General features: G+C 34.4%; 1 protein-coding gene across 1 annotated transcript; it reads right to left on the bottom strand.

Moving 5' to 3' along the window:
- Positions 1 to 479: 479 nt before the first annotated feature.
- On the bottom strand, positions 480 to 2,117 carry LOC132189589 (putative UPF0481 protein At3g02645). Its single transcript, XM_059604333.1, has one exon. The coding sequence runs from the start codon at positions 2,115 to 2,117 to the stop codon at positions 480 to 482; it is 1,638 nt and encodes a 545-aa protein (XP_059460316.1).
- Between the last annotated feature and the right edge of the window lie 11,344 nt (positions 2,118 to 13,461).

The raw sequence follows: 13,461 nt of genomic DNA, 5'->3' as shown, positions 1-13,461 counted from the left end.
CTACACATATTTAATTATCATAAAGTTTGTTCTTAAGGGGTAGCTTAATCGGCTGGAGACCATGCCTTATAAAGCAGAGGTTACTAGTTTGAATCCTCCTCTTGTATAGACATGTAAAACAAAAAAAAAAAATTATCATAAAGTTTAATTTTATATATAGTAGAGGAACAGTATATATATATAGAAAAAGAAATTATTTTGTCATTACATTTTAATTCCGTGCCAAAAGAAAAACAAAGAAGTAGGACAAAAACAAAAAATAACATCTAGCCTGACTAGCCTACCACAAAAGGCTTCTTGTTTTGTCCATCGTTTAGACGGAAGGCCGGCTTAGAGAACTAGAAAATTAACTGGAAAAATCGAACTCCAAACCATTGATCTGGCCCGGTAAAAAATTAATTTGAGACAAATTAAGAAGACTTTTACTGTTCATGAGCATGCCGTAAATTAGACACTAAGCAAGAACAGATCATGAACATTCATAGAGACTTGAAAATTTTGGAGCAATTGTACATGGAGCAAGCAGCCTGAAGAATAGACATCAATATCAGAATGTTTGCTGCTAAAAACGTAAGACATGGCCATGAAGCAAAGACATACTTCTTCATCGTCATGTTCATCCTGACCTTCCAACTCTTCGAGTAATAAGTATTTGCACCTTCAATGGCCTTGTCCAGAATTGGAACTTTCGTTGCCCTCACAGACTTCGTCATGCCATTCCAAAGCGTTGCTACTTCTCCATCGCTTTTGAGGCGGTTCAAGATGATCCCTGCCTCTCGAAGAATCCTCACATCCTCCTCATTATCAATTATCCCATTCATCAATTCCGTGTAACGTGTAAAAACCATCATCTCTGGCGCAATGCATGCCTCGTAGGCCACGAGGTTCCGCAGCACAACTTCCGAGTTATCATCCAAATGAATAACCGGAAGGTAAAATTTACCGCAAGACTTGTCGAAATTTATGGATTCCAAGCCACCCTTTGCTGGACAGAATTTGACACAAACTTTATGAAGTTGTGTCACGCTTGGGATTGCAATCTCTTCGACCAAAGGACTTAATTCGTCTTCCGTCTTCTGAGATGCACTTTCCGCCTCTTCGGCCACATTTCCTGCCGACGATATGAGACTGTTTATATCATCCTTGTTTCCAAGATGCAAAACATACAAGAGGATTGTAAATGGTAGTGTAACCAAAAACTTCATTGCTTTTGACTTGTAAATTTTGCTGAGAAGGCGGAGCGGGGCCAAGTTAATATAAATTATTGCTGTCAAGAATGATTTCAAGGCTTTTCTAAACCAGCCAATCTCTTCGTTCCCTTTAAGCTTCTCCTGCTCACTGCAATCAGGTACAAGTTGAAGCTTTGGCACAACCATGTGGTAGAGAAGTTGTAGCAAATGGGCTCTCTCGAAGCATTCTTCTCTAAAACATTGGTAATTAATGTACTTGATTGGGGATAGATCTTTGCAAAAACCCATCAGCATTGTGGCTAATGCTTCGTCATGATCTTCACGCGGATAAAAACTATAAACTTCTCTGAGTAAAAAGAGAGGGATTTGGTTTTCGAGCTTAATAACATCCCTGAGGATCGCGTGGTGTGCAGTTTTCCTCCTTGTATAGTCGATCAAATGTGCCATCTTAGAAGAGATTCGCATAAGCGAGCCTTCTTCCGTTTTGGGAGAGTAGGTTTGGAGATACTCCAACAAGAAGGAAGCATCGATGGCGAATATCCACGCGAGTGTTTCCTGGTCGAACTCCAAGAACCGGTGGTAGCAAGCGCGGACAGTGCTATCACTTTGGGCAATATGGTTGACCAGGTGGCAGAATTTGATTTGTTGGAGATTCTTTTGCACTCTTTTAGCTGAAGTGAGTTTGTGGTGCTCCATCTCGAAGAGTTCAGGCCGCTGGTGATGGTATGGGCCAAGGGCTATTAGCTGTGGAGTGTATGCATCTGGTTTGAAAGATATTAGGGTTTTGGGTACGCTGAAGATGCTCACGGGAAGGCCTTCAGCGTTAATGTCTTGTAGGTCTTCTTCTAGGGCTCGACTTATCTGTATGACCCATTCTTGGTCATAACTAGGCTTTGCTGGTTCCATGGCTTTTAACTCGGAAGACATGCTCCCGCAGTTAGGGAGTGTTTGGAAGGGAGAGAAATATATGTCTTTCTTTTGCTAGTAGTACTGACTCTACTATATATATATATATATATATATATATATATATATATATATATGTCTTTCTTTTATAATGGGTTGGAGTAATTAGATGAAGAGGGAACTTCGCGGTGAGTTCGAGGAAATTACTTACTCGCAGTTTTGGGAGATCGAGGGTCAAAGAGAAATGAATATGTAAAGTCTCTTTCTGAATGATTACAAGGAAAGGGCTTGGATCCTTCCCATTCCCAGATGACTTAATTGGACTTTAAATTAGAATACCAACAATTTGAATTAGGTATATAAGAGAAGTTCGTTTTTGATTCTATGATTATACACATGCATGCAACGTTTTTGTTTTTCCCTTTTTTTGAATATTCCGACGTTTTGGAAAGCAACTATAGTTTAATTTAGGCCTGTACGGGTATCGTATATTTTACGAGTCTAAAAGTCTCTTTAACATTTAAAAAGTTCGTTTAAAAAAAAAAAAAAAAAAATTGTTTGGTAAAAAAAATTGAAAACTCTTTTAAGAGTCCAAAAAAGAGCTAAAATGTATTTTTGACAAAAGCTTAAAAATAAAGTTGTCAATAAGCGCTTTTTTACACCAATCATTTCTCTTATTAATTTTTAAAAAACTAACAGATTCAATGGTTAATTGGGGAACTGCCACGTCAAAATATGAGATAATTATGAGATACAAATATAATTTATAGCATTACTTTTGTTTAATGTTAAAAATATATTCATAATGAATATGCTATATACTACATTTTTATATCACAATTATCTCATAATTCAGACGAAAAAGCCCTAATCAACACTTAAGACTTTTTTTTAATAAAAATTTATTGAAGAGTTGATTTGCACTACCACATCAAAATAATAAAATAATTATAAGATAAATATGTAATTTCTAGTGTTACTCAATGATCTAATTAAATCAATCAAGCAAAAAAAAAAATTAGAATATCAACCCGCCCACGTTTTCGCGAAGGAAATTGTATACACGTCAGTTTCCAAGTTTGCCTGAAAACACGGTTAGGAAAAACTGATGACAAAATGACAACAGTTCTCATGCAATATAATCGCATGACATCATTGACATTGCTGGTTCACAGGTCACTCACCGCGTGGAAACTTTATAGACTCAATTAAGTAGAATGACGATTAATTAGACCTTAAAATAAAACCCATGGTTTTGACTAAGATTTCTCAACGTATACTTGAAGCCGCCAAGTGGTAAACACGCGCACTCAGGAAAAACGATCCCAATCCCTTGTGACAGCAGACAAGAGGATGAACATTCTTGAATGACTTGTGAAGGAGATTTTTTTTTTTCTTGTTTAATTTTCGTCTAACTTTGTTTATAGTTTTTTTCAAATTTATTATTGAATCGATTAGACCCACGTGTGATCCTACGATTTAATAGTGAACTTGAAAAAATGTTAAATAAAAGATGAGTGACAATTTGAAGAATAGCAGGTCTTTTTGTGAAATATCATGTGCTGGCACACATCTGAATTATCACACAAATTTGTAAAAAATTAAAAATAAAAACTTGGTTTCTATATCTTAAATTTTCATTTACTTTTTTTGTTCGTCCAGACATCTTGGTTTCTTCTTTGTTATCACAACAGATCATGAGTACAATGACAAATGAGGTCACTACAAAAAACATATCAATTAGTAACGTGTTAACTATTCATTATTTTTTGGCACGTTACAAATTAGTAATATGTCAATTTATGACACGTTACTAATTATTTTAGTAACGTGTTAAACTAGCACGTTACCAATTAGTAACGTGCCAAACTGACACGTTTACAAATTGGTAACGTGTCTAATTGACACGTTACAAATTAGTAACGTGTCAATATGGCACGTTACTAATTTGTAACGTGTCAGTTAGACATGTTACCAATTTTTAACGTGTCATTTTAACACGTTACAAATTGGCAATGTGTGAAACTGACATGTTACTAATTTTTTGTCCAATTAATTAATTTCATTAATATTATTTAGTTACATATTGGTTATTTTAAAAATATATATATATATATACTTAAGATTAGAAAAATACTAGCAACTCCGTATATAGTCTAGAATATTATTTCTAAAAATCACAATGTTATTTTTTAATAACATTGAATAGTTTAATTATCATTACAATATGATAAATATATCAAATGGAAAGCTTTATATATATATGGTGCAGTAATATGAAGAATTTATATATATAGTGCAGTAATATGAAGAATTTAATTTGTACTTGAACAACAATTGGATCTCTTCGAAGCTACTTTAGTATATTTATTATAAAATATAACAAAATTATTAAGAAAACTAAATAAATCATTTTAGTATATGTTGTCAATTTATTTAAAAATTTGAAAGAAAAAAAACACATCTTGAAACTAGCTAACACTCACTTTTTAATATCTCTCGAATTAAAGATTGCATTAATATCTACTCAAACTAAAAGAAAAGTTTGCAAGGTAACCCTCTTTGCACTAAAATGATAAAAATACCCCTATAAAAAATTTTGGGAAAAATACATGAAATCAAGAAAAACATTATTAAAAAATTGGTAACCTATTTCAGTGAGTAATGGGTTAGCATAATTATATGACCAGGGGCGGACTCACATATACCATTGGGGGGGCCCCAAAAGTTTTAAAATTCTTCTTAGAATATGTCATTTTAAAAAAATTGTCCCTCCAAAATGCTATATTTGTCCCCCCATAATTTTTCTTTTCACATTTTTCCCCCTCTTGCAACATAGAAAACCGGAAATACCCCCATCCAATTAGTTTTTTCCCGTTGGCTTCTGACCAAACTCCAGACCTAATTTGAGACTTGAAACTACTTTTTTATGGGACTTTGAGCTCTGCACTCTGCATAGCATCATGTCAACTTGTTAAGGCATCAAGTCATTACGCTCAAGAAATTAAATAGCATTCCTTTGTTGGGTCCAATACACTAGATTTGCTATTTCAGGTGATTTTTTTTTTGTTCAAAGCTGAAGCTACCATAATTAAGATGACGCCAAGCTCATAGCTGATTTTTGAGGGATCCAATCCAACGATATAGTTCAAGTCCCACAAAATGTCTAATTTTTTTAAAAAAAAAAAAAAAAAAATTGCAAAATCAGTTGCTGTGGTTTACTTGATTTGCAATTATTAACTCTATGTGGTATTAAAATTAATTTATAGGTCCTTAAGATATCCAAAAAAATAATAATTTAGTTCCTACTGTTAAATTCCGTTGACTGACTTAATAGATTCTGATAGCGTAAAACATCAGAATTAATAAAATTGTGATACTGGTCTTATTTAAGTCAATGTTACACTAACAGAATATGTTAAATTAGTGGACAGAATTTGATTGTAGAGACTAAATTTTTTTTTTTGGCATAACTTAGGGACCTTTGAGTTTATTTTTGTACCACAGAAATCTAATTGTAAGTCAGAAAAATCACAATTACTAATTTTACAATTTTTTTTTTTGTTTTTCATTTGCTTGAGACCAAGTCTAAAATTTAATAAGGAAACGTCTAATCAGCTACAATATTTGCTAGATACTATAGTTGGTGCATAATATAGAATATAGTTGATTGCTGAGTGAATTGTAAATGTGAGTTTTTGTATTCGGATGTATAAAAAAATAGAGTATAGTAGTGTGCTTATTTTTCTACAGATTGCAGATAGAATGTTTTAGAGTATAGTGGTCAGCTTGGCTTGGGTAACTGAAAGTCTGAGACCACACAGCACATTGGGCATAAAAATCACTATTGAATCAAAATTCAAATATGATTCATTTAAAAATTAATTGTGATTTTAAAAGTCACATCAACTTTAGGAGGATAAAAAGATGGTCCATAATATTACTCAGGTATTTATTGGCTTGCCATATTGGACTGTACTTTTTTCATGTTTGCCTCCTACTAATTGTCAAAGAAAATGGAGACAAGATTTTTAAGCATTTTCCATTTTTTTTTTTTTTTTTTGTTCTTTTATATATTTGGTCAAATATTTTGTAACTTTTGAGTACCCCACTTTGCATATATAGGGAAAACACTCACCATATATAAAGACAGATTATATATTTCTATGTGATCATGTATTTATTTAAGTTCGTCACCTCAAGTCGAAACAATATAGTTTTTGCCCCTGTATATGTCAATTTTATACATCCAGATGGAAGAAGTTTTTCCGACACAGTTTTTTACATAATAAAATCATAGTCCAACAAGCGTTTTTCCGACACTATATATATATATTCCCCATAGTTTTTCTGACACAATAACTATTTCGGACGCTATATATATAGTTTTTTTTAAAAAATTCAAAATATAAAAATTGGTAATGTGCCACGTGTGGCACGTTACCAATTAGTAACGTGCAACGTTTGGCACATTACCAATTAGTAACATGCCACGTTTGGCACGTTACCAATTAGTAACGTGCAACGTTTGGCACGTTACCAATTAGTAACATGCCACGTTTGGCACGTTACTAATTAGTAACGTGCCACGTGTGGCACGTTACTAAATGGGTTTGACTATGGCCTTATTTTTCACGATTCCCAACTTAGTTTGTTTTCCCCCAATTTATCCTCTTCTTTTTCTTCTTCCTCTTCTTTCCCTCCAGCGCGCCAGTACTATACCCCTCCCAAACAGTGATTTTTCTCTCTTCCTCCTTCGGCCGTTTGGTTCTCCTCCGGCGTTTCTCACTCTCTGGCGTTCTCTCTTTCTGCTTCTAGCTCCTCCCACGCGCACGTACGCCCTCCTCTCTCCCTCGCTCGTTTTTCTCTCTTCTACTTTGGCTGGCATTGTCTCCCTCCCGGCGGCCTCTGTCACTCCGGCGGCGTCGAACCCAGGTGACTCTCCGACACTCTCTCCCTCTCCAATATTATACTACATGTATATATATACTCAAGTTTCTCAAATTTGATGTTTGATAAATTTGATATACGATGAAAAAAAATCCATTTTAATTTCTCAAATTTGTTTAGAAATGGCCTTTAGGCATTTGAATGGCATATTCAATGTTTGATTTTCAAAAGCCATTCGTTAATTTTTAGGCTTTTGAATGGCATATTCAATGTTTGATTTTCAATATATATAATTTGATTTCCTGATATTATTGTAACTTTAAAATAAATTTATCAGTTTTAATCTAAAATCTATAAGGGAAAGAAAATCAGGAAATAAAAAAGGCACTAGAGCTCTCTAGAACAGTCATCTAATCATACAAAATTTGTAAAAACAGAGTCTTTAGGATGTCCTCATCGAGGTCAATACCGATGATAGTCCAATTATTTGTTTCATGCCAAATGACTCGTGTAAGAACAAGTGGAACTGCACTCCACACACTACTATATACAATTTATTTTGCTGAAAAAAAAAAAAAAAGAAAAAAAAAGAAAGAAGAGAAGCCTATTTTACATGTTACACACTACACATTCATGTATTTGCACCCTACACATTCATATGTTCCTTGGTAGTCAGTGTAATTGTGAACGTACTGCAAATAATAAGATTTTGCATGAAGCAAACTTTGTATGTCAACTGAGAAAAAGAAAATAAATTTCATTTTCCGTTCCACTCATGACAACATGCAACTTCAAATTAAGCATTATAAAAACATGTTACAGAATTATAAGTATTCCATATTGAAAAACAGGGCAAAAACTCAATACGATGAACACAACAGCTTAGCCATTCTAACTTATCTCTATGTTCCTCGTTTCATCAAGCAAAGTGCAATCAAATCTGTTTTGAGTCAATACTATAATCCAATTCTGAGTTTTAGAATCATATTGAAGGTAAAGTTCAAAAAACTAGTGCTGCAATTTGAGAGAGAAGCAATTCATGTACCTTGCCCAAATTTATGAAATCCTTGGACACACCATAATCCATTTGAACCTAACACCTATCTCATCACCACTCTATACTTAAACCACTTGTGCCAAATACAACCTCAACTCCATGATGGGCCTATAGATAATGTTTGAACTCCATCTTCCCTATGTATGTGTATCTGCTATAAATGCTAACCAGTAGCTTCATTTCATGAATTTGTCTACCAATGGTATAGTACATGTTAATAGTAAATATTATGTTAATTCAATATGTGAAAAAATGTAACAAATTATGGTTGTAACAAACTTTACAGTTCAAGATAACTGACAAACTTTGGCTAGTTATAAACACATTCTACCCAGCAATGCCAGAAAATCAGGTGACAAAACACATAACCACAATAGCAGGAAATAAACTCTAAGAATGCGTACCCTTCACTTGCATCAGCTATTGAGTGAGACTAACTTGACACTCTTTTAAGCACTCCACACATGATTTATTTGGCGGCATCAAATTCCCAACTGTCAAGAAGAAATCATCTTGAAGGGCTTTCTGATCAACATGAATTGGACCACATGAATGCTTATAAAAATTTTAAGTGTAATTGGGCTGGCCTTATAATGTTGCATGAACCGTAATATAAACAATGGCGAGATACTCGGCATTTTTTTGGTTGAAATCTTCTTCTTTTTTTAAGTCTATTATTTTGTTTGCCAGCATGAATGCTTTCAACTATTACATTTCTTCGCATGTACCAATGTTATTGTAAGGAAAATTATCCATCTGGTTGGTTGATTTTCCAGCAGTCTTTTTTTTTTTTTTTTTTTTTTGAAACGGTAATATTAACATTTCTGTTTTGAATTGGTCTCTTTTTTTATTTTAGGGGAACTGGTTGCATAAGGGGTTGCTTAATCATTAGCAGGACTTCACTTTTAATCCCAGGTAATTGGCCTGGCTCTATGGTTCATAATATATATATTGTATTATATGTTTATATAATTAGTTAGAATTAATTATATATAGTTATTTGTATATAATGTCAAAATTGTTATTGACTATTCTAGTTTGATCTTTGATTAAGAAATTTTTTGATTCAGAAACTATGATGATTTTGATTTTGATTAAGAAATTGTTAATCTTCATTTGACAAATTGTTAATAATTAAGAAATTGTTATCTGAGGAGGTGTTATAGACAATTATAATTTTGGTTAAGACATTTTCTGTTGGCAGTTGTGTTTCTGTTTGCAGATGTTCTTAATTTGAGATGATTTTCAATTTCTTTAGAGGGAATAAATTAGTATGGTGTACTAATTTCTTTAGATGATTTTCATGTTTGATGATTTATTAAATTACTATGGTGTTAAATTATAGAAGCAAATGCTCACTATTTTTTAAAACAAAATTTAAAAAATATATTTCTTAATCATTTTAGTATTCTCCGTTAAGATTTAATAAAAATTCTTAATAGAATAGTAATAGAATACAGTAGGTAAAGGGAGATTTTTGAAAATATTTTTCAACCGTGGGTGGGGCCAGTAAATAAAAAATACAGTTCAAAGTTCACAGGCGGAAAAGGGCACGCCTAAACAAAAACCGCCAAGTAAAATGAAATGCCATATCCCTTCAAATTTCAAATGGGAACAAAATGATAATTGACTTGAAAATTTAACAAATGTAGTTAAATTGATTGGTTACCAATAATTTTGCTTAGGTTAGTAACATTATATTAATTTGTGTAATTTTTATTATAAACAAAATAAAGCACACTAATGGGCAAATCTAATTTAAGAGAATGAATAGTGGGTCAAATCTAATTTTAATAACATGCATGTGATCCATTAAATTTTTTTATTCTCTTCCACCGACCGATGTTGGAAGAGAGTAGTGTATTTTCCTTGAATACTATAAAAGTTACTTGAATGGTTGAGGCTAGTGTATTTTCATTCCACATCTATTCATTTTTTTATTTTCAATTTATTACTTTTGTTTAGGGTCCCTATAACAAATGTAGTTAAATTAATTAGTGGGCAATAATTTCGCTATGGTTATTCCAAAACTAACCTCGACTTACTTAATGTACGTAATAACTCTATGGACAAGAGTTGGATGACGAAGTCTAGGGGTACGAAGGAATACAGAGACGGGTGTAAATCATTTATAGACTTTGCAGTTAGGAATTGTAGAACTCCAGATGGACTTATTGTGTGCCCCTGTAAGATGTGTCGAAACAACAGAAAACACCCGTCAGGGTTGGTATACGAGCACTTGACAGGGAGGAAATGAATGTGGCCACAATACCAACAATGGATTTTTCACAGCAAGAGGCCTGTAAGAGCTCCAGTTGAAGGCGCTCATTTGAACCGTCCGACTGTAGATGTGGGTGAAAGTGGAGAACAAGGTGGAAATATGCACAGCCTGTTACGTGATTTATTTGGCATGCACGAAGTTAGGGAAGACAATTGTGAGCGTCAGGTCGAGGTGGAAGGTGAGGAAGAACACATTGTGCATGATGAAGCCGATGAATGTGACGTACGAAAGTACGAGTACTTACTTAAAAAGGCAGACCAGCCGCTTCATGAGAAGATCAAACACAGTAAACTAAGTGCTACTGTACATTTGTATAACTTGAAATGTGTGGGTGGAGTTAATAATATGATATTCTCGGCTTTTCTAGATTTCATCAATCAGTTGCTTCCTATAGATGATGGGGCTTTGCCCAGTAATACATATGAGGCGAAAAGATTTCTAAAGGATATTGGACTCGGGTATAAGAAGATACCGGCTTATCGTAATAACTGTATGTTGTTCTAGAAGGGCAATAAAGATTTAGATTTATGTGTTAAATGTGGAGAATCTAAATGGACGGATGAAATCTATTTAAACGAGGATGGCCAGCCCATAACGTCGAGTAAGCGACGTCCAATGAAGGTATTGCAGTGGTTTCCAATCATACCACAGCTACAGAGGTTGTTTATGTCGCAGCATACCGCGCTCCATATAAGATGGCATGCAGACGGCCGCACAAAAGATGGTGTATTAAGGCATCCGGCCAACGGTGAAGCATGGAAGTCATTTGATAATTTATATCCGAATTTTTCAACGAACAGCAGGAATGTAAGGCTTGGCCTCACCTTAGATGGGTTTAATCCTTTTGGAAACTTGAGCACATTCCACAGTACTTGGCTTGTAATGTTAGTACCATACAACTTGCCTCCTTGGATGTGCATGAAACAAACTTTTTTTATATTATCCTTGATTATTCCAGGTCCAAGTTCGCTTAGAATAGATATAGATGTTTACCTGCAACCTTTAATTGAAGAATTACATGAACTATGGAATGTAGGGGTACGAACATTTGATGTCTCCCTAAAAAAGAATTTTATACTCAGTGCACAGTTGATGTGGACAATTAATGACTTCCCCACATACGAAAACTTATCCGGGTGGCCTACCGGGGTGGAAAGGCATGCCCTTACTGTATGCATGCAACTAGGCCTGGGTATCGGTCAAAACGGTCCGGTTAAGGACCTTATCGGTTATTAACCGATAATTTTCGGTTAAACGGTTTATTAACCGATACCGAACCAATAAGAATTTTAACCGATAATTTCGGTTAAAACGGTACACGGTTAAACGGTCCGATTAAACCGGTTAGCCGATTTAACCGAGAGCTTTATATTGATTTATTTTGTTGGGTCAAAAACCAAAAATGAGTTTTTTTTACTTTTGAGAACCCAAATACTTTTTGTTGGGCTAAAATAATTTATTAAAAATGAGTTGTTTTAGGGGACCAAATACTTTTTGTTGGGACCCAAATATTTGTTTTTGGGGCTAAAAATTGAAGCTTTTTTATATTGATCCACTTCAACTTTTTTTTAAAAAAAAATATATATATATTATAAAATACATTTTTCCAAAGCAAATGGACTAATTAACATAATGAATGCTAATTAGACTAGCAAAACTAGTTAATGAAAAATGCTTTTACCAAAGGCAAAGAAATCTCATCAAATGCCATCACTTAAAAAAAAAACATCAAACCTACCCAAACTCAAATTAAAATAAAATTCATTAATGAATAATAAACAAAGTATTAACTAATTAAAGTCACTTAGCAAAAGGAAAATAAGTCATGGGCAACACCATTACACAAATTCGGAAACCTGTGTCACTTGTGGGAATTTGGAAACCTCTCTAAAAGACTAAACGGCGCCATTTTGGGACTAGGACTTAAAAAAAAAAAAAAAAAAAAAAAAAAAAAAAAATTCCGGTTTCTTATCGGTTAACCGATAAGAAACCGCTTAACCGGACCGGACCGAATTCCGGTATACTTTTTTTAACCGATAAGGATATCGGCATATCGGCTACGGTTTATATCGGTTCGGTCGAAGCCGGTAGACGGCCGGTTAAATGGTAACGGTTAATTTGCCCACCCTTACATGCAACAAAGTATAGACGGTTAAAACACAGGAAAAAATTTTGCTTTATGAGGCATAGGCGATACCTGCCCATGGATCATCCGTGGAGGTGGAACAAAGAAACTTTTGATGGTAACCAAGAACTAGAATGTGCTCTCGATGTGCTAGGTGCAGATGAAATCCTAAAACAGTTAGAAGTGATGGTATTTGGGGATGAAAGCGCCGGTAAGTCAAAGCCCACTGATAAATCAAAGAGGAAGGGAACTCATAATGATAATGTAGTGTGGAAGAAGAAAAGTATTTTTTTTAGGTTGCCGTACTGGAAAGATAATTTTGTTACGGCACAATCTTGATGTTATGCACATAGAAAAAAATGTAATGGACAACATAATAGGCACACTACTTGGTATCAAAGGGAAAACGAAGGACAACCTTGAAGCACGTAAAGACTTGCAAAAAATGGGTTTGAGACCTACGCTTCATCCATTCACGACAGATGGGATAATTTATATGCCCTCAGCTTACCACACGATGTCCAATGAAGATAAAACTAGTTTCTTAAAAGTTTTTCGAGATGTAAGGGTGCCCGACGGGTATGGCTCGAACATTTTCAAGTGTGTACGACTTAAAGACCGATCAATTTTGGGAATGAAGAGTCATGACAATCACGTACTGATGCAACAGCTTCTCCCTATTGCATTGTGTGCCATGTCACTGCCAGATAAAATGGTTAAACCTCTTGTTGAAATGTCTGTAATCTTCAGAGGCATTTGTTCGACGGCATTGACTGCAGAGGATATGAACCGTATTGAGGGTGATGTCTATATCACTTTGTGCAAGATGGAGCAGGTATTCCCACCCGAGTTTTTCACAAACATGGTTCATCTTGTCCGTGAATGCCGCCTCGATGGACCTGTACAGTATAGGTGGATGTATCCGGGAGAGAAGTAAAGTTAATTCGATGCAAAACTTACATTTTTTCGCTCTTCATTTATTTAAAAACAACTAAATCCAATGATTGACTAC

Source organism: Corylus avellana, chromosome ca8, assembly GCF_901000735.1.
Source record: "Corylus avellana chromosome ca8, CavTom2PMs-1.0".
NCBI classification, from domain to species: Eukaryota; Viridiplantae; Streptophyta; class Magnoliopsida; order Fagales; family Betulaceae; genus Corylus; species Corylus avellana.
Note: the sequence above shows the minus strand (reverse complement) of the source record. Positions and strands in the feature narration are given on the sequence as shown.

What these genes read in the sequence shown, in the direction of transcription:
- LOC132189589 (XM_059604333.1), bottom strand. Translation starts at nt 2,117, where the DNA reads ATGTCTTCCGAGTTAAAAGCCATGGAACCAGCAAAGCCTAGTTATGAC.